Raw genomic sequence first — 22,464 nt, forward strand, 5'->3', positions numbered from 1 at the left:
GGCCCATCTCCAACCTCCCCTTCCTGTCCAAGGTCCTGGAACGAGTTGTGGCCTCCCAGCTGCGCTCTTTCCTCTCCAACCATTCATTATTCGAACCCCTTCAGTCGGGTTTCCGTGCTGCCCATAGCACAGAAACTGCCCTGGTCAAGGTCACCAATGACATCCTGACCATCTGTGACCAGGGCTCCCTCTGCCTCCTCGTCCTCCTCGACCTATCGGCAGCATTCGATACGGTCGACCACTCTATCCTCCTCCACCGCTTGTCCTCCCACCTCAACCTTCAAGGCCCTGTCCTTGAGTGGTTTAGGTCGTACCTCTCCCACCGTCTTCACTTTGTTTCCACGAATGGCTTTTCCTCCGGCCCCCGCACTGTCTCGTGCGGTGTCCCTCAGGGCTCTGTCCTCGGTCCCCTCCTCTTCACCCTCTATATGCTCCCCCTGTGGTGACATCATCCGCAGACATGGGGTTAACTTCCACATGTATGCGGATGACACCCAACTCTACCTTTCCTCCTCTACCCTCAACTCCACGACCCCCGATGTCCTGACAGCTGTCTGTCCGACATCGAGTCCTGGACGAGAGACAACTTTCTTCAGCTCAACGTGCGCAAAACTGAGGCCCTCCTGATTGGCTCACGTCAGCGCCTCCGCACCTCAGGCGCTGACAGCATCAGCATCCAAGGCTGCACTCTCCACCTCTCAAAGCCATCAGGAACCTCGGGGTTCTGTTCGACCCTGAGCTGTCCTTTCTCCCTCATATCCGCGCCACAACTGGCACCGCCTTCCATCACCTCCGGAATATCGCCAGACTACGGCACTACCTCACCCCTCACGCGGCTGAAACTCTGGTCCACGCCTTTGTCACCTCAAGGCTGGACTATGGGAACTCTCTCCTCGCCGGCCTTCCCGGCACCTCCCTCCACACTGCAGGTCATTCAGAACTCTGCAGCTCGTGTACTGTCCCGCACCAGACACCGGGACCACATCACTCCCACCCTCGCCCTCGCTCGCCTCCACTGGCTCCCCATCCCCCAGAGGATCGAATTCAAGATCCTCATCCTCACCTACAAGGCCATTCACGGCCTCGCTCCCTCCTACCTCTCTGACCTACTATCCCCCTACCTACCTGCCCGTACCCTCCGTTCCTCTGGCTCCGGTCTGCTCCACATCCCCCGCCCCAACCGCCCTACCATCGGTGGCCGGGCCTTCAGCCTCTCAGCCCCGAGGCTCTGGAACTCCATCCCCAGTGCCTTCGCCGCCTCCTCCCTTTCCTCCTTCAAGGCCGGTCTCAAGACCTTTCTCTTTGACCTTCAGCCTTCAGCTCCCTCTCGACTCTCTACCCCCTCCTCGCTCCCTCCCTTCCCTCCCCTCACCCTGACCATTTCCCCCCTGCTCGGGTCCTGACCCAACTGTACAGTGCCTTGGGACGTCCTCCCGACGTGAAAGGCGCTCTATAAATGGAATCTTGTTGTTGTTGTAGTGCGACTGTGTACTGCAGTTGGTGCCATTTTGTTACTTTCAGCTAAGTCAGTTACTGTAAAGCCCTCTCTTTATAACAGGGCCAACCAAGAACAAACATTTTCACCTTTCAAAAAAGCAGGTAAACTATAAATGAATGTTGGTTCCCCACGTAGAAAGTCATTTAAATGCTATCATGTCTCTAGGTGTGCTTCATAACAATTAGTTCCATAAGGCATTTGCTTTTGGAAATATTATACAAGAACAGAGCAGTCATGCATTTCAAACCACCATCCGACCAGGGATCAAGCGACAATGAGAAATCTCAATTATAAAATCATAGAAAGTTACAGCGCAGAAACAGACCATTCAGACAATTAAATCTGCACTGGAATTTTTTTCTACTGGATAAATACCACTCTTCCGCTCACAGCCCATACACATCCTCTAAGGCTCCTCTTTTTTGTGCATTTATCCAATTATTAATTTGCAAATTAGTCAACTCTGCAGCAAGCACAGTTTGTCAGAGAATTCCACATTCCAATAACACTTTATCACAATACACAACATCAGAATTATTGGCTAGTCGTGTCTTGGAAGGCATTCCTACCTAAAATAATAATATAATCCTTGCATTTGATATAGCGCTTTTCACGTCTTTTCAACATCTCAAAGCGCCTCACAGAATAGATTGTAAAGTGAATTGACCGTATATTTGTGGGCGAACCCGGCAGCAATATCCCACAAATAGTCGTAGATTGAAAATGACTAATTTATTATTGTTTTGGAGGGATTATTATTAGGCGTGTGGAGTAAGGAAACTTGCCCACGGTTTCGCCCTGCCTGGAATTGAACCCAGGTGTTTCGCTCCCAAGGCGAGTGCTCTAACCTCTGAGCTACAGGACTCAGGACTAAAAGTTATCCAGCATGTAAATATCTGGAAGGGATGCCTGGTTTTAGAGAATAATATATCCTAGACCCGTGGAAGGATCAGTATCCCTACATTTCACAGGCTAAGTGAACGATTCCACCCAGACCATTGCCTGGATCAGAGAGGGAAAGAAAAACAGACGATGGGGGCCAGAAAGTCCCTTTATGACTAATCTTTCATACTTCGAGCAGAGAGACCAGGGAGGAAAGAGTAAGGACAGGAGATTGCCCAAGTACCAGACAAGGACAGGGCCAGGCTTGATCATCAAATAACCAGCCAACATTCATGGTTTAAGCTTGCATATCAAGTTTATGAATCACAACTGGCAGCAAAGGACAGAGTATGAGAGAGAGGGCAAAAGAAGGGATTTTCACCCTCAAAGCAAAACTAACATTCAACAAGTCTTTTGTCAAAAAGATCATGTAACTAATAACAAAGCACATCCAGAGTGGAAAATACAAGAAAGTTAAATTAATTCTGGGAATAACTGCTTTCAGTTGTTGTTGTTCCTGTATGGCTAGCCTGTAATTTAATTCATCACTTCTGCCAGACTCTCATGTGTTTAACAGTAACACAGCATCATCTTGTGTAAAGAACACAAGCAATCATTTCTCAAAAACGTAAAACCTGTGCCTTTCGCAATCCCAAAGAAAGGTCGGGGATTAAGAACTGGAGTATTGAATCATTTCCTTTAGTCAGTAAATTTCCAGTCTTGAGAAACCAGAAATAACTTTAAACTGTGAGATCCAGGACAAAAGCTTTGAAACGTTACCCTCCTGCCTGCCGCACAATTTATTTCACACCAAATTATTTTAGACTTGTGCTGAGTGGCACAGATCAATCTAACTTCATCCCGAGTTCAAAAACAGACACCATTTTACCACATATTGGCACAATCGTAAATCTAACAGTAAAACACGATCTCAAGCCAGGGGACAACTGCACAATGCCACAAGCGTCACATTGGAAACAGATGTAAAATAAATACAGATCAACACACAATAGAAGATGTATTAGAAAGTTGCGGAAATGTACAAAAATGAGACGATAGAATTATTTGAGAAGTAACCCCTAGCAGTATTTTGAATTGTACCTAGTTGTGTTAGATTGGAACTGCTACAAATTCAAAAATAAAGGCTTTTGAACAGCTTTCAAATGACACTGCCACCGTTCATCATATTTCACAGGTTGTTTCAGGTCAGTGCAGCAAATCTTGGGGAGTTATCAGGCATGTGATCTAACAATACCTTAAAGTGGGTGAAATTACAATGTTTAGGTCGTATTTTCAGGTAGTTTACCACAAAGTGCCCAGTCATTTGTGGTTAAAGTAGATTTTGCATTCTCATAATACCATAGATGTCTCAAGAAGCAACACAGTAGCATACTGTCAAGTGTATGTTTTTATGGGAAATGTGGCAAACATTTTGTCCGATAAACAGATAGAAACATTAACCTGGAGGACCGTTGACCAAGGCTGGTAAAAACTCTCTTCTCTTTCAAAACTAATGCCATTAGTTCTTTGACATCCATGCAGTACTCCCTTATGTACCATAATAGAATGCCTGGGCAAGTAAATGTGCTAAGTAAGCCAAACTCAAAAAATAACCCATGAAAAGTTTTTAAAATAAGAAGTACAAAGGATAATAAAACTTCAGTGTACTGCACTTCCAAGCCATCAATTCATATTGGATGGAGGTCTCTTGCACAGTTAGTGACTATTTTCATTTCAACTGCATTAAAGAAAATCCTTTCGTTTCATTCTATGTTCCTGGGGTCATGTTTATGAGCTTGAATCACTATAAAGCACACGTCTGGGTCAGAAAGTTGCACCCAAGATAACTCCATGCTGGGCGACTACTCAGGAGCACCCCAACTGTACTGTCACATTACCCCCTAACCTTTCCAACATCTTCATGGTAGCAACTAACTAACCTGCTGCTTATATTAGCTTGGTCATGCTTCTTGGCTTCAACCACTAAAACCTGACTGAAGCAGTTTCCAAGCAAGAGAAAAATAAAAATAAAACAGCACCACTTCCTTCCGCAATAAAAACTTGCACATATATAGCACTTTTTCATATAAGAAATGTCAAGCGTTTTGCATGGACGGTGTGGAACATCGAGCCAGGTAGGAAGAAGGGATGTTTGGGAATAAAGGCAGAAGGGTTACATTTTCAGGATTTTTTGAAGACAAGGCAGAAGGACTTTGGACAGAGACCAAGGCGGGTATTTCACATAAACCGTTTCTGTTCAAGAACTCCAGACACAACTGATTCATGTATTACACCAGCACGACCACAGAAATCTTCATACTGTTAACTCGCACCATCACTGACCTCCCTACCCCCACACTCTTGTGACCTATTCATATCGCTATTCAGATTCCTGAGCTCTCACAGCCTTCCAGAACCTCACTCTCGGTGTGAAAGGCGCTATATAAATCCAATTTGCTGTTTTTGACATGAGCGCCTACAATTTATTTAACTGGAGGATACAACAGCAAGCACAATCCTTTAAACAACCTCCTTGCAAGGGACATCCTACCCTAACATATTCATTCATCAAAGTACAATTAGGACACATGTTGAAACACCAAACTGTTTGGTGACATTGAATAGCTTTTGTGGGATCTTTTGACAATTCAGCACAATTGTAATGTCTAGAAACTTTTCGAACTCAAACAGCATACAACCACACAATAGAAGGTGCACACATAAGTTTATGTATAACACACAACAGGAGGTTAAATACACATGGGGGTACACACACAAACATATTACAAGTTTGCTGAAGTCACACATTGTATACTAATACAAAAATATCAATTTGACAAATGCCAATTTGTTAATTATAGTAGTAACAGAATTGGTGAGCTACAAACTAAAAAGCTTGCTAACATTCGAGAATTTGATGATTATTAACATAATATTTGTGGACGGCTTAAACTTTGTCTCACTTGCAAGGTTTCATATTAACGAAGACTTGCACCACAAATTGTTTACTGGCATCAATTAGTTAATGTTTAGACAAAAAGGATCAAAAAGGCAACAGTATCAACCTGTACAGCACCTTTCACACGGAATAACAGCTTGAAGCTTTAGAGAGACATATGGAACACCGAGCAAGATGGGAAGCAAGGAAGGGATGGTCATTTTTAGAAAGATTTTGAAGAAAGTGAAGATGCGAAAAAATTAGGGAGGACATTTCAGAAAACAGAGCAGACAAGGCTTAAAAGCTCAGCTGCCATTAGTGAGGCGTAGCTGGTGAGGGATTACATAGGCAGATTACAAGCAGAGGAAGTGGACTTCAGAGTGGAGCTAGAGTAGATTGCGCAGACAGGGTGGGACAAGGTGTGTATCACACGGGCGATATGAAGAATGCACACTAATCCAGGGAGATAAAAGGGTTTATCTAACCATGCACACTTCTGGCGGTTGAGAAGCAGCAACTGAAAACTTTGTTGCCCGCCCTGTGACTTTCAAATGAACACAAGTGGACTTTTCGCAAGAGTATTTGTCGAGCTCTCCAGAGGAAACAACTCGGAGCAGAAAAAGTCCACATATGTCTAATCTCTGATCATCTTGATATTCTCTCTCATACTACTAATGTTCCCTCTTCTCCCCACCACCCCAAACAACACATATTCTCATCACCTTAAAGCTGCTTTTTAATATTGGCATAAAAATTCATGGAATCCGGAATCTCAGCAAACTTCCTGTTCTCAACATTAACTTTTAGATAGTGTCTTTCACACCGGAAGGACATCTCAAAGCTGGGGTAAAGAGTAAGAAAGGTGGTGAAAAGGGAGGTTGAAACGATAGATCTTAACGGAAGGAATGAATGTATGTGTGCTGAGGGCTACTAAGTGGATGGAGGTACTCAGTAGATGGGAGTGCCCGAAAGCGGGAGCACAACGGCTGAAAGCTCGACTATCGATGGTGTGGCAGAGAATTTGAAGCAGACCCAAGTTTAATAATATCTTAATACTTTAATAACAATATGATTTCTGGATAGACTGCAACTTGTGTTGGGAGGATCTGTCGAGTCCAGCAATCGGTCATTGGAATAATCAAGCCTGACATGACGAAGGTGTGAATAAGGGTCTCAGTCAAGCAATGGTATAGAGGGAAGGGAAAGACAGGCATGTGAGACTCTAGATATAGGTTTGAACGATAGTTGGGGGTTGAACGAACAAGGCCAATTCCATGGTATATCGATGTGGCTGAGTGAGCATCCATGCAGATAATGGGGTCAGTGCCTGGTTTGAGATGGGAGCCGAGCGAAAGAGCCTCAGTTTTTACATTGAGCTGTAGAAAGTTAGAACGACATGCGTCGATGGAGCTGGCTGGCTTCTGTGCACAACGATATCACCGGTCAGTGATTGAAACAATAACCAGTGATTACTCCTGTATACCATCTCACTCACTACCATTCTAGGACCCAATTAAGTTTTTCAGTTCCACCATAATTCACTTTAGGTTTTTCAAGCCAGTTAGGGGGGAGGCAGAAAGAAGAGTCATTAATGTTCTTGTATTAAATGCAGGTCACAACATGTTTTTCTATTGTACTTCAATTTAACTCTAGTATGGAACACTTTACAGCTGAGGGATAGTACACTGCTCTATCTTGCCCTCATTTTTTCAAAGCACTGTAACTTTAGCTCAGCCAAAACTTTTACAATGTAATCTGCACATTGAATTTGAAACAGTAGGAGCACAATAGAGATAACGTTATCAGCTGGACAAGAATAATAGTCTTTGTTGAAAAAATAAAGGAAATCTACTGCGAGAATGTTTTGTACTCGTTATTTTAAACAAACATATGCCTTATACTGTAGGTTTAAAAAAGAAAATCCGCAATTTCCAAATATGTAAATATCCACAACATTGAACAGATACAAGATACATGGAGCAGAAATAAAGTTGACAAGAGGATATTTTGTTAAGAAACACTTCTTTTAAACGTGGGGGGAGGTATTTCTCCACTCTCTTGTCCGCCAACAAACTTTACTTCGACATGATATGATCTGACATACCACTCCATTCGTTAAGTTGATCAGCACCCTCCCCCACCCCAATCAGTAACATCTCTGTGTCTTAGTTTGGCTCAGTTGGTAATACGTCTGTCTAGCCAACAACCCCCAGGATGAATCTGCCTTTCGTGTCTGTTTGTGGGTTTGCTGTGTCCTCAATTTCTGTTGTGTTTGCCAATTTTTTTTTAAAAAAAGGCCCTACACATGATAATAATTACTGTGAAGCACTTTGAGAAGCTGACATTTACAAGGTGCCCTAAAAGTGAGAGATTGAGTGGCACATAGAGAGAAATGCATACCCCCCAAAATCTGAAAGATATTAAATCTGGAGTCCAGTTTGGATGAACATTAAAATACTCATTTCACAGGTCAAGAAAATAATGCTCCTGTCTGTTTGCACTAAAGAGCATTGTGCGAACCCTCCACTCATTGAAATAGGAGGTTGCCATGGAGAGAATGGGCTCTAATTTTCCCTATTGGCAGCCAGCCAGCGACACAGACTGATGAATTCTTAGCACCCAGTTCCCTCCTGACGTTTGCTTCGAGATAGCTCCCCATTCTTACTGCAAGGAGACAAAGACTAAGTACATCAACTGTGTAAAAGGCACAACTTGCTCTCAATGAAAAAAAATTGGCTGATTAAACATCGGCGCCACAATCTCCCGATGGAAACATTGCCTGATCCACATGTCAAGCAAGATCTGCTCACACTGGGTTTGAAGCTCATATTACTGGGTCTACTCACATTTCCTGAATACAACTTTCAATCCCTTGACCCAAAAATACACAAGAACCCTTCAACAGTCTCCTTCGTTCAAAACAGCTAATGGCACAATATGCTGGTGTACATTAGAGCACAAAGGATTTGGTGATTCAGATTCTTGGCGAGCTTGTCAGAAAACAAAGCACTTCTTGGCAAAAACAATTTTTTAAAAGTTTTTAAAGGAAGCAGTCACCCTAAGCTGCTCTTCCTCATTTCCTACAAACCAGTTACAGAACCAGTTACATGGCTTTGGCACAAGCTGCCCTTCAGACCTGCTTGGGTAAAGTGTTGAATGGAAAGCTGCCGTGTTAACATGGTCTCACTAGACTTCATCTACTGTCAGCATGCTAGCCACACGCACACACACACACTGTTCTCTTTCATAACGTGCCGCGCAGGCGGGACGCCGGGTGCTTGCGCCAGCCACGCAGGTGAGTGACTGACCGAAGTGGGTCCAACAATGAGTTGTCATCTGAGGATTCTGATGAAAGTTTGAGAGGCCCATCATTAACAACTGCACATCCAACCGTACTAAAACGTCTCATTCTGGCGAGTTAAAAATATCACCTGTGATTAAAAGCCACTGTTGTAAGTCCTTTGGCCTCAAGATCGCATACAGCATTGTTATAAAGCAGATCAATCTTTGGAAATCACACAAACATGTTATGAAAGAGCACAATAATAGCCATCAATGTTACAGTCTGTGTGCTGACTACTGATGCAGTGCTACAGCATAACAGATTATGTAATAACATTTCCATGGGTCTCACTTGAAAATATTGAGATTTAACAGCTTTTCCTGGGATTTGCCCTAGATAACTATTCTAGCCTCGAATTATGGAACCCTTACAAGAGAGTTGTAACATCAGCCAAGTTCTGATTGGTGGCTTTCAAGGCTCAAATTATTGCAATATTAAACAGCCATGATTCCAACATTAAAAAACATTAGGACTAAAGATTAAGGCCTCAGACTTATTTTATCTTACATCAGTCAGAACTGGTTTTCTTGACTTCTATGAAACTGGTGTCCTGTAATAAGGTGATAACTTACTACCTGACGCCCAAATCAATGCCAGGAACACAACAATTGTCCTCATCCCGAGTTCCTTAGCTAGAGCTCCCTCCGAACGTTATCCAGGTCATTTAGTGCAAGATGCAAAGGAAAGGGTCAGGTTCTGGTGTATCTGAATTCACCATTAAAACCGTAGGCAGTAACCAATTATACATTGCAATACCCAGCTGCTAGGACCATACCACCGATCATTTTGTCCACTGTGACTTTTAAATCAAGGTTTTCATTTATCAGATGGAGAGTTTTCTTTAATCCAGGAAAGGTATTTATATTTCCCCTTCAAGTTAAAACAATTAATATTGACATCTAAAACTTGTGTTTTAGATAAAGCCTTTTAGGCTGGTTGGGAGAGGATATGTGGGATATAGAGGTGAAATACAATTCAAGCCTTAAAAACAAGGCCCCTCCCCATTAGGAAGGAGAGGCTGCAACAGACGGGAAACATTTACCTTGCACCCAGCTGAACAGAAGTTCACAGAAGCCGGTGATCACCCCCAGACCTTCTGTATGTTAGAGGAGACAACCACAAATTGCAATTGTGTAGCACCTTTCGCATCAGAGGGCATCCAAAGGGGGTGGACATTAAGGATTTCACCCCAGGGTTTGGGCTCAAGAGGGGTGGAGGGCCGGGTAGGAGGGTGAAGAGGAAGATCTTGAGAGAGGCCTTGCAGGAGGCAAGGGAGGGGAAAAAAAACTGCAACTTTCATTTATATAGTGCTCTTTAGGTGTCGCAGCGTTCTGGAGTGCCTAGAAATTACAAGGGTAAAAAGGATTTATTTGAAAGAGAGCAAATAAATGCTCTGTGCAAAAAAGCTAGTGCAGAACTTACAATTCAATAAGATAGTTCTAGTAATGAAATACTGAGCAAGTGTGGGGTTAAATAGAAAAGGTGCGACAACCTGGGTTTCCCTTCATTAGTAGCCAATTCACAACAGTTTCAGTGAAGCGATTTTCTATTTATGGCATAGGATTTCATAATCGTGCAAACAAAATTTGTTTTGAGAATAAGGGCCGAGGCAAACCAAAATAACAGCGCTATCGTATCCCTTTACACGCAAAACAACTCTATGCTAGTGCTCTGTATTGATGTCAATTTTTTTAAACAATCATAGGATGAGCTACGGCTCTGTGTGGATGACTTTCAATTGATTTTTCCCTGACTCGCTCTCAGGAGGTTGACGGATTCTCTCTTCTCCAAAGTTAGACATTTAGAACGATAAATGTTTCAAGGCAAAAACTGAAGCAAAGAAAATGCCCATGGATAGCGTGATTTTGTGTGACTTTTCTTGGTGTCTGGGATTGAAGACAACTTCCATGTGATGCAGATTATCCAGAACTCTGCAGCCCATGCCCTCTCAACCACCAACAAGTTGCACTTATATGGAAGCAAATAAAATGGAGCAGGCTTGAGTTTTAAGTCAAGCAGAGATCACACATTAAGATGTAAATAAACATGCTTGAAAATAATCATCCTACACTGCAGAACCTTTAAGTACTGCACCAGCCCTGAATGAAAGATCGCAAGTAGTGGACCCAGAGCAATAATCTGAGAGGTTTAGCTGAGAACCATGATAGCAAGGCTTGAGAGCATTCTGCAATCACAGTCTGTGATTTAGGAGGTAATTACTGGATGGAAAACATACCCAAGTTATCTTTCTAGAAAGAAAATATGCCTTGGAGGTCACGAAGAGACTTTTTTTGCATGCAAGTGTCAGTACAGCATAGTTAAGTAGCTCTAGCAAGCTCCTGTACCACGCTGTTACAGGGTAATGCCCACTCTGAAAGACCTGCATGTATAAATGATGATCTGGATGACAAGTAAACCTCACACAAGTTGTGACCATACATTTAATATAACTTATGGAAAGTATGAACTCTTGAACAGGACTTGGGCAGACGTATGACTTATACTGATCAGACTTTTACTGTACTAACATTCTTTACTAGCACTCATACACCAATTTTTTTTTAAAAAGGGCGAAACCTTGGGCAAGTTTCCTTACTCCACACGCCTAATAATAATCCCTCCAAAACCAAAAACAATAATAATTTGGTCATTTTTCAATCTGATTGTGGGACATTGCTGTGCGCAATTGGCTGCCGCGTTCGCCCACAAATATACAGTCAATTCACTTTACAGTGTGTTCTGTGAAGCACTTTGGGACGTCCTCACTTGAAAGTCAATCGTAAACTTCCGTGGATGCTTCAAAACACACAAATTAATTATACTACCGAAACTCTCATTCAGACTTTAGTCAGCGCAACACTAGATTCCTTCAACACTCTACTTGCCAGCTCTGCCATTTATAAACTCCAGCTCATACCTAACTCCTCAGCCTGTAATTTTCCCCCACAAGGTTCCACTGGTTCCAGTCCCCTTGTTGGATTTACTTCAAGATCCTTATCCAGATCTTCAAATTGCTTCACAATTTTGCTCCCGGCAACCTCTGCTATCTCTCCCAGCTCTAATTTTCCTTCCAACCATTGGCGGCAGAGCTTTCAGCCACTGTCTGAACACCTTCCTAATATCCTTCTCTCTTGTACCTATATCCCTGCCTGAAAAACACTCAATACTAAATTTTGTCACAAGGAGTAAAACACTCATTTTTAAAACAGAGCTTCTCATGAGAGAAGTCCTCCCTAGACTTAAAGCACTAGAGTTTGATTAATTTCATCCGCAAAATAGTCAATTCAATTGACAGTTATTCTGTGAAGCGCTTTGAGACGTCTCAAAGAAATGATAAGGTGCTATATCAAATGGGAGGGTTATTATTATTTGTGATTGAAGATAATTTCCATTCTTCTACGAGCAAGCAAAGTCCACATAACAATTCTAGGAGGATCTTATGCAAAATAACCAATACTTAAAAGAAACTCTGTCATTATGAATCATGTGTGACAGATTGTATTGTCACAATGACTTGCAATTCTTCGTGCCTCCAGTAATGAAAAGGTTACGCCAAAGAAAAAAAACTTTTAGAAGGTTGAGTTCCAGTTCCCAATAATTACTTCTGTTACCTTCTGCCCCACCACTTCTAAAGGTAGTAAATCAACAGAATACACAGAATGCTAACAGTCTTCAATATATAGCTATTCATTATGTGTGAGCTTGGACATGAGCTATGTGGAGGTAGGGGCAGAAACCCCTCACAACTGAGTTATACCCAGGGAAGGGGGTACAACAATTGAGGCACATTCTGTCCTTGTGTAGCACATCAGACCAAGTCACTAAACTGCAGTCAGAGGAAGAAACTCTATCTACTTTGACACTCCCTGTCGAGATCTTGCAGCCAAGATATACTTGCAAAAGATCAGCCAACTCACAATAGACCAAGAATTGAATCCGAGACTTTAACTGAATGGCTCACTTCCAATCCACCTGGCCCATTTACCCTCTTAGCCACCTGCATAAACGCGGAGTGGGGGTGTGTGTGGAGAGCCTGACAGGAGAGAAATTAACAGGAACAAGATCTAATTTAATACACAAGGTACTATTTCTAGACATGAACAAATTGTGGAACTGTGCCTCACTCACTTTTTCCTCTCTGCCCCAATTATTCTGTGCAGTTCAACTAAAATCTCTATAAGCACATCATGCAAATCAACCCAAGAGCAATGGTCAATTGATTTACAGCACTGCCTGGCATCTGCTTGATAAAAACTGCAGAGGCTCAAATTACAAAATGTTGTTTGAAGAGAACTTCCTACCCACACCCTCAGAACTTCCTACCCTCACATTTTAATTTGCCCACTATTATTTCCAGTCATCAAAGCACCATTTGATATTAAATTCATTAACCTATGTAAAAGCTGCATGGCCAAACAAGCATGGACTGTGTTAAAGAGAGCTTAGGTAGCATTTCAGTGACTGTGGCCTGTGCAATTACGATGCAACCATGTAGAAGACAAACCACTCCGATTTTATATCTAATGAAGAAAATCCAGAAAAATTCAATAAAGCGGTCAACTGCTTATTGTGGGAGTTGCCCAAGGAGTAGGAGTAGAAGGGAGTCTCTCCCATACACAACAAATTACAAGATCAGAGGCACACAGGCTGCACAACTGCTCAAAGTCACACTCAAGGTGATTTACACCATTCACAATGAAACGCTTCCCAGCAAGTGCTGGGTCGATAGCTATGGACCTAGAACGTGCTGCTCTGCACCGAGTATTCCTACTGTCTCCTGACTTATCCTGTTAGATTTTGGCACGTTTGCGTTTGGTTCACTCTTGCACATAACAGAACCAAAAACATTCCGAGATTCTAGAAAGCAAATATCAAAGGTTGTTAGAACTATCCTCAAACTGCACATCCTACCAAAGGCCACATCAGCTGGTTTTACATGTAGGGAGAGAGGGAATGGAACGAGTGCTTGCAACAGTGGGAATTTCTTTGAGGCAGACACACACTTTGGATCCTTGCAAAACCCTAAAAATATTTTAGCTAGATTTTGTCAGACAGCTGGACAAGTGGTATATTTATCCCCGTGGAGACGAATTGCCCATTCAAGGACAGAATTCATAGGCCTAACTCTGAAAGCTTGGACACAAATAGAATATTAAAAAAATGCACATTTGAACTGCACAAAAGAACACAGCAGACTCAAAAAATCCTACAAGTAAACATGCAAACAACTACTGAAACTGATAAAAAGGCACTGCTTTTACTGTATACGGTAATGGACATCTCTGGAGTATAGGTGGCACTGCCATTAAAAGGTCTTGGTACACATTTTCTGTCATAGATTACCTGAGGAACAAACAAAGTAGTAGCACCCATACAAAGTGGAATAACCACATGTAGCTGTCATCGTCATAAAATGTTGATGACACTACACTGAATATTTGGGGTGCTGAGCTGAAATCAACAAAAAATAACTTGCATTATATAGCGTCCTTCACACCTGCCAGCATCCCAGGGCGCTTTGTGATTAGTTAATAAACAAATCGAAGTTTGCTTTCAGTAATAAAATGACCCTGAATGATTCCTTCTACTGGAATATTATACTGTGCATTGCTGAAATGCTCCTGGTCTATCAGCGGAATGTGGCATTTGGAGTGAAGTAGGAAGTGATACATAAGTTTACAAGTTCCCATTGAATGCAAAACTAATTTGCATCTATGATACATTCGAGTTACAGGTGACCCATGTAGGAAACAAATTAATTTTATGATGCTAAACAAACAAAAAGTTCCCGATTTCCTAAAATATAACTATACAGTGTGACAGATGATGAGCAATCCAAACAAGCATTAATGTTAATTGTGTCACTGGTAAGAGTTGTGAACTTCAGGTGGTTAAAATTAAACATAGGCCCCTATACTGGTGTCAATCTGGTCCTCCAATGCGCTGCTCAAACTGGGTACAGAGAGAGGAAAATATTCTAACAAAAATGCTATAGCTTTTAGCATTAAAAAAAGTAAAGAAAAGTGCATCCTATTATCATTCAAAAATCCCTTAAGCCAAACTGACAATCGCTGATCCAAACATATGGGTTTTGAGGGTTGGTGGAGAGGGTAGGAGAAATGTGTGTGTGTGAGACAAGACGCAAGGTATAAGCCCCTCCAAATCCCCTTTTGAGTCATTAAAAAAANCACTACTTATCTGCCAGCATCAGACTTTTTTTAAAAAAAANCAATAAAAGTTAATGCACTTTGAACTAAGAAAATCTTCTCCCAAAATAAGTTACATATTTGTGTGCGCAAAACTCTCAACTCTTTACAAAGTTAGCTTAGGTTTAGATAGTGGCGTGTAGAAAACGCTCGTCTTTGCAAAGAAGTTTGGAGAGAGGTATAAAACGCTCCAGTGTGTATATCACTCACAAATAAGTAACCTAGCCATTGCAAAACGTAAAACTCCTGCCCTTGCAAAAGCAGAATAAGTTAGATAAGTGCATGTGTGTGTGTGTGTGTGCAGGAGACCTCTTGCCTTAGCAAACATAGTCCACCTACAGCCACCAACACGTGTGTAAGTCAGACCTCTCGTCCTTGTAACGAAGCAGTACATCTGTAGACAGATCTCGCTTTTAGCTATGGGCAGATTAGCGTTAGACAGAGACGTGACAGCAAAGCTGGACTCCGCACAGACACACACACACACACACACCCGCACAGTAAAAACAAGACGCGAAAACACGTGAAGGTAAGTAAGCTCTCCAGCTGCCGGGCACTGAGGTAAGGCGGTCCTTTGCAAAGTAAGTGCGAGTGACCATAACGTTACAGACCCCTTCCTGTGTGCGCTGCAGTGAGTGAGTACCTTGACGCAGTCGATGGGGTACATCACGGAATGCTCCATGACACCGGCCACGGCGCCGGCGATCATGTGAGTGGAGGTGGACGCGTTGCGGGGAAGGCTCTCGTACTCGGGCTCTTTGCTGCTGCTGCTGCTACCGCCGCTGCTGCTGCTGCTGTGCTCATCCGACAAATTGTCCATAATACTCAGCAGGCGGCTGGGCGGCGGGGGAGGCTTCACCACGATGTCGAAGAGCGGCGCGGCCGACGGGAGGGAGGAAGGTGGCGGCTGGCGGACGGCCACCCCGGGGCCGGGGCCTGGGCTGCTGCTGCTGCTGCTGCTGGTGACGGCGGCCTTGACCACGACGTTACCCGCGTTGCCGCCGCCGCTCTTGGCCTTGTGGCCGCCGGCGCTGGAGTTGCTGAGGGCCTCGCTGCGCTCCGGCAACTCGATCCTCACGCCGCCTTCATTTTCAAATTCCATCGAGCAGTAACTGCCTGTCGAGAAACGTCTGGGTTTGTATTTATTACTACAACAATGCTGTCCTCCCGCTCTCTCCTGGCGGCCCGACCCGACCTCCCGCCCGCGGCCTCAGCGGCGGCGGGTTTTTTTATATACTCTCTCTCTCGAAATTAAATCTTCTTCCCCCTCCGCCCCACCACCCCCCGGCCTCGATTTTAACGTCTCCCTCGCATCCCGCCGAGGGCCCCGCCGCTGCTGCTGCTGGTGGTGCCGCCTGGCTCGCTGGAGCCCGCGCCAGGGCAGGGCAGCGTGTGACGCAGCTCGGCTTCTCCCAACCGCCCTCCGCGCTCGAACCGCGCCGCGCAACCCAACACGCACTCACCCCGGCCGGCCAATCAGCGAGCCGCGCCGGCCAGCGTCCCGCCCCCCCCTCCTCGTCATCGGTCGACCTTTCCTCCCGACTCACCGTTCGCGGCTCTTTTCTATTGGTCGCTCGGGCCCGTCAGTCAGCCACAGCGCCCGCCCCCCCTCCCCGCCAGCAGGTTAGGTTGATTTGTTCGCCCCGCCCCCATCCTGTTCGGTCAGCAACCAATTGCGCATGCGCGATATCTCCCCCCTCCCCCTTCCCCCCCAGCCCGCTGCCGCTCAACCTAACCCAAGTCCCGTGCTCGGCGCTCTCGGCTCGGGCAGCGAGTTAGGTTGTGGCAGTGCTGGGCGGTCACGTGCTCAATGGCTCAGGGGTGTGTTGCAATCCATCTCAACATCGGGTGGGAAGTGGGGGAGGGACCGAGGGGGGAAAGCGCACACATTGCCCCACTTCCCCCAGTACGTTAAGAAGTGCAATTGTTGTCGCTGTGATGGTTGGCGTTTCCCACGTTCGTATTGCACGAGTCCGTCCCCATTGCCCGGCAGTAGACCACAGCATTGCTCAACGTTCCCGTTCGCCAGGAAACACATGATGGAACTGATACGCAAAGGCTCTCTTGACCTTAATAATAATAATAATAATAATCCTTGCATTTGATATAGCGCTTTCACGTCGGGAGGACGTCCCAAAGCGCTTCACAGAACACACTGTAAAGTGAATTGACTGTATATTTGTGGGTGAACGCGGCAGCCAATTGCGCACAGCAATGTCCCACAAACAGTCGTAGATTGAAAATGACCAATTTATTATTGTTTTTGGTTTTGGAGGGATTATTATTAGGCTCTGTGTGGAATAAGGAAACTTGCCCAAGGTTTCGCCCTCTGCCTGGAATTGAACTCAGGTCTCTCGCTTGCAAAGCGAGTGCTCTAACCACTGAGCTACAGGACTTCTTGCGGATAAATCGTAGCCGATCCCTGGCTACATGTTCTGGCCACATTTTTTTTAATAACATTTATTTTTTTAAAAATTGGTCCCTCGGGGGCGATGTTGCCGTCTGCAAATCTGGCTGCCGCCAACATACAGTACACACAGTCACAACACTTTGCAGTGAAGCACTTTAAGACGTCTCGACAGCGCGATAAGCTGCTGTAGGAAATGCAACAACTCTTATTATCTATTTTCTTTCGGTCAGCTGGGTATCTTGACACATGCGAAAACCCATCACCATGCTTAAGAGTATCCAAATCAAACTGAGAACCCACCTACACGTGGAAATCTCAGAGACAGATTGTTGGAATCGAATGCACACTTTCTCCCTGGAGGGACTCAAATTTACTAAATTTTTAATTTGACGGTAAAATGGTAAACAAGCAGTGGGAGGTCTTCAAGGAGGAGATAGTTAGGGTACAGAGTAAACACATCCCTGAGGACACCCAAAGCTAGAGCTCCCTGGACTAAGAAAAATGGGATTAAAATGAAATAGATAAATGTCAGGTTAAAATATATTAAGGGAATCAAGCAGAAAACACAAGGTGCAGAGGAGAACTGGAAAAGGAAATAAGAGGGTGCAAAGGGAGGGTATGAGAAAAGATTGGTGGGTAACATGAATTCTTCTATAAACAAATAAAGAGTAAAGGATTGTCAAAGGTTGGGACGATTAGATACCAAAAAGGCTAACATTTTTAGGAGGCAGAGGGCAAGGCTGAGGCTACTGAATGAGCACTTTGCATTTGTCTTCACAAAAGAAGATATCACATAAAAGCAGGAGGAGGTAGAGAAATTGGATAGGATAAAAATAGAGTGGAGGTACTGGAAAGGTTAGCAGCGTTCAAAGTAGAAAAGTCATCCAGTCCGAATTGGATGCATCCTAGGTTGCTGAGGGAAGTTAAGGTGGAAATAGCGGAGGCTCTGGCTACAATCTTTCAATCCTCTATGGATATCGGGATGCTGTCTGAGGACTGGAGTGTTGCAAATGTTACTCCACTGTTCAAAAAAGAGGAGAGGGATAAACCTGGTAACTACAGACCAGTCAGTCTAACATCAGTGGTGGGAAACTTCTAGACACTATAATCCGATACAAAATAAATTTTCACTTAGAAAAACATAAGTTAATTAATGACAGTCAACACGGATTTGTTAAAGGCAAATCGTGTCTGACAAACTTAATTGGGTTCTTTGACGAAATAACAGAGAAGATTGATGAAGGTAGTGTAGTTGATGTAGTGTATAAGATGTTTGTTAAGATGCCACATAATAGACTAGTTATTATTAGTTGGCAAAATTGAAGCCCATGGTTAAAAGGGGTAGTGGGCAGCATGAATATAAATGGTCTGGGAGACAGAAAGCAAAGAGTAGTGGCGATGGTCATTTATCAGACTGGAGGGAAATATACAGTTGTGTCCTCAGGGGTCAGTATTAGGTCCACTGCTCTTTTTGATGTACATAATGACTTGGACTTAGGTGTAGAGAGCAAAATTTTAAAGTTTGTAGATGACACAAAACTTGTGACTATAGTAAACAGTGAGGAAGATGGTAGCAGACTGCAGGAGGATATAGACAGACTGGTGAAATGGGAAGACACGGCTGATGCAGTTTAATGCAGAAAAGTAAGAGGTAATGCATTTTGGAAGGAAGAATGAGGAGAGGCAATGTACACTAAATGATACAGTTTTAAAAGCTGTTCAGGAGCAGAGAGATCTGGGGATTCACATACACAGGTTTTTGAAGGTGGCAGGAAGGTTGACGGAGCTGTTAAAAAAGTATATGGGATCCTTGGCTTTATAAATAGAGACACAGAGTACAAAAGTGAGGAAGTTCTGCTAAACCTTTATAAGTCACTAGTTTGGCCTCAGCTGGAGTATAATGTCCAATTCTGGGCACCACACTTTAGGAAGGATGTCAAGGCTTTGGAGGGGGTACATAAGAACATAAGAATTAGGAGCAGGAGTAGGCCATCGGCCCCTCGAGCTGCCCTGCCATTTGATAAGATCATGGTTGAGCTTCAGACCTAACTCTAATTACCTGCCCTATCCCCATATCCCCTAATCTCTCTATTTTAAAAAATCTATCAGTCTCAGCCTTGAAGATGTTCAAGGACTGAGCATCTACAGCCTTCTGGGGGAGTAAATTCCATAAATTCACTACCCTCTGAGTGAAGAAATATTTCCTCCACTCTGTTCTACAAAGTTGACCCTTAATTTTAAGACCGTGACCCCTGGTTATAGATTCTCCTATTGGGGGAAACAGACCCTCAGTGTCTACTTTATCAGCCCTTTAAGAATCGTATATGTTTCAATAAGATCTCCCCTAATTCTTCTGTACTCTAGAGAATACAGCCCTAGTTTATTCAGCCTATCCTCATAGGTCAGTCCCCTCATCCCAGGAACTAACCGAGTGAATCTACGCTGCACCCCCTCGAGGGCAAGTATGTCCTTTTTTAAATAAGGAGACCAAAACTGCACACAATACTCCAGGTGCGGTCTCACCAAAGCCCTATACAGTTGCAGCAAGACTTCCCTACTCTTGTACTCTAAACCTTTTGCAATGAACGCTAACAGGCCGTTCGCCTTCTTAATTATTTGCTGCACCTGCAAACTAACTTTTTGAGGCTGGTGTACAAGGACACCCAAATCCCTCTAAACACTAACACTATCTAATCTCTCCCCCTCTAGAAAATAATCTGTTTTTCTATTTTTTCTACCTAGGTGAATAACTTCACACTTCCCCACATTAAATTCCATCTGCCACCTACTCGCCCACTCCCCGAGCCTATCTATATCCCGTTGCAATCTTTTTGCATCATCCTCAGAGCTTACTCTCCCACCGAGTTTAGTGTCATCCGCAAATTTAGATACGTTACATTCAATGTCCTCGTCTGGATCATTGATGTAAATTGTAAATCGCTGAGGCCCAAGCACTGATCCGTGTGGCACTCCACTAGTCACATCTCCTGCCAATTCGAGAATGACCCGTTTATGACTCTGTTTTCTACCCATTGGCCACTCTTCAATCCATGCTAATATGTTCCCATTAATCCCGTGGGCCTTAACCTTGTGCAATAGCCTTTTGTGTGGCACTTTGTCAAATGCCTTTTTAAAATCTAAATATACTACATCTACTGGTTCCCCCCTATCTAACCTGCTAGATACATCTTCAAAAAACTCTAAAAGATTAGTGAAGCATGACTTCCCTTTTGTAAAGCCATGTTGACTGCCTAATCGTGTTATGGTCTTCCAGGAATCCCATAACGACATCCTTAATTAAGGACTCAAGAATTTTTCCTACCAGTGATGTCAGACTACCTGGTCTATAGTTCCCCATCTTCTCTCTCCCACCCTTCTTAAATAGTGGTGTACATTTACAATCTTCCAATCAATGGGAAACTTTCCAGAATCCAGAGAATTTTGTAGAGACTAGAGAAGCTGGGATTGTTCTCCTTAGAGCAGAGAAGGTTAAAGTGAGATTTAACAGAGGTGTTCAAAATTATGAATGGTTTTGATACAGTAGATAGGGAGAAACTGTTTCCACTGGCAGGTGGGTCTGTAACCAGGGCACATAGATTCAAGGTAATTGGCAAAAGAACCAGAGGAGATGAGGAGATTTTTTTTTACACGCAGAGAGTTGTTACAGTCTGGAATGCACTTCCTGAAAGTCCATTCAATAACAACTTTGAAAAGGAAATTGGAGGGCTCCTTGAAAAGAAAAAAAATTGCAAGGGGAAAGAGGAGGGAAGGGGCACTGATTGGGTCGCTCTTCCAAAGAGCTGGCAGAGGCACGATGGGTCAAATGGCCTCCTTCTGTGCTAATATTCTATGATTCTAACTTAATAACTCCAACTACTTCACTACTATTTGGGTTATACACAGATATAACAAAAGTCCCACAAAGGACCATGATCCATTCATTTGGCCAAGATACTAGGAGAAATTCCCTTTTCTTTTCAAATATTGTCCCGGCCCCCCCTACACACACACACACACACACACAGACTCCAGTACAGGGCTGGATGTCTGTCTCCGCCATGAGAGCTCAATCACTGATGTGAACCTGTAACCTTTTGACCCGCAGACAAGAGTGCTATCAACTGATCCAAACTGGGCTGTTGGAACATCGAGTGCTTTGCCAAACATAGTTATTTAGGGCGAGACCATAACATTTAAAAGCGAAATGGGTAAACATTTTGAAGATGAACAATACAAAAGGATATGGGGAAGGGAGCAGGGAATTGGGATTAGAGTAGTGAGGTAGCTCCAAGTTAGGAAGCTGGCACCAGCACAGCGTTCTATGGCTTTCATTTGTACAGCACCCTTTTTGGGGGTCAGACAGGTGTGTGACACATGCAGAAACCCTTCACCATGCTTAAGAGTATTCAAACCTAACTGGAGCTTAACTGTCAGAATTGAGCCGACTCTCTCTCTGCAGTTGCCCCAACTTACACTCTGGGGTCCCTAAACCTTGGCTCTTACCAACCTGCTCCTAATAGTTTCTGGAATTAGATAAGCATGATGCATCTCTCCAGGGAGAGCGTGCGTTTTCAATTCCAACAATCTATCTCTGGGATTTCCATCTGTAGGTGGGATGTATGGAATTCTCAGTTTGGATACTCTTACGCACGGTGATGGGTTTCCGCATATCCCAGACACTCGGCTGACAAAAGAAAGCTTGTCATGGGGAAAACTGACTAATAAGCTTCCCAAGAGCCGAGTGGGGCAAACCCAGGCCGCAAAAAAATCACAGAAATGGTGAAAATGTACAGGAGTTCAATTAGTACCCACAAGAGGAAAGAAATTCAAGTTTCAGGGCTAACCTTTCATGTGAACTGAATAGGGCCCCTGGACAGAGACAAAGGGGAAAGATAAAATTCATCCAAGTTGAAACGGGCCATTAACAAGTTGTGGAATTTTATTATGAACAGAATGACCATCAAACACAAGAAGCAGGAAACAATGAAGTGGATTAAATGGACAAACATTGGGCTATTATCATGGAAAGAGATATTACAGCAAAGAATGCTAGCCCCATCCATCCAGCATGTACTGGTGGCACTATTTCAGAAGCACAACAGTTTCCTCACCCCAAAATGCTTTTGTCTGCATTAAAGGAGGTCACTACAAAATACGTAAATAATAATCCTCTCATTTGATGTAGCC

General features: G+C 43.7%; 1 protein-coding gene across 3 annotated transcripts in view; it reads right to left on the bottom strand.

Annotated features, from left to right (window-relative positions):
* The window catches only part of slc25a28 (solute carrier family 25 member 28), a 56,909-nt gene that overhangs the window by 23,169 nt on the left and 11,276 nt on the right, over positions 1–22,464 (bottom strand). For all 3 annotated transcript variants that reach the window (XM_042337121.1, XM_042337120.1, XM_007909094.2), the window contains one exon: positions 15,511–15,983. In XM_042337121.1, the coding sequence (XP_042193055.1) occupies positions 15,511–15,983 (473 nt within the window). The remainder of the gene's footprint in view (positions 1–15,510; positions 15,984–22,464) is intronic.

The sequence above is a fragment of the Callorhinchus milii genome, unplaced genomic scaffold, assembly GCF_018977255.1.
Source record: "Callorhinchus milii isolate IMCB2004 unplaced genomic scaffold, IMCB_Cmil_1.0 Scaffold7, whole genome shotgun sequence".
NCBI lineage: Eukaryota > Metazoa > Chordata > Chondrichthyes > Chimaeriformes > Callorhinchidae > Callorhinchus > Callorhinchus milii.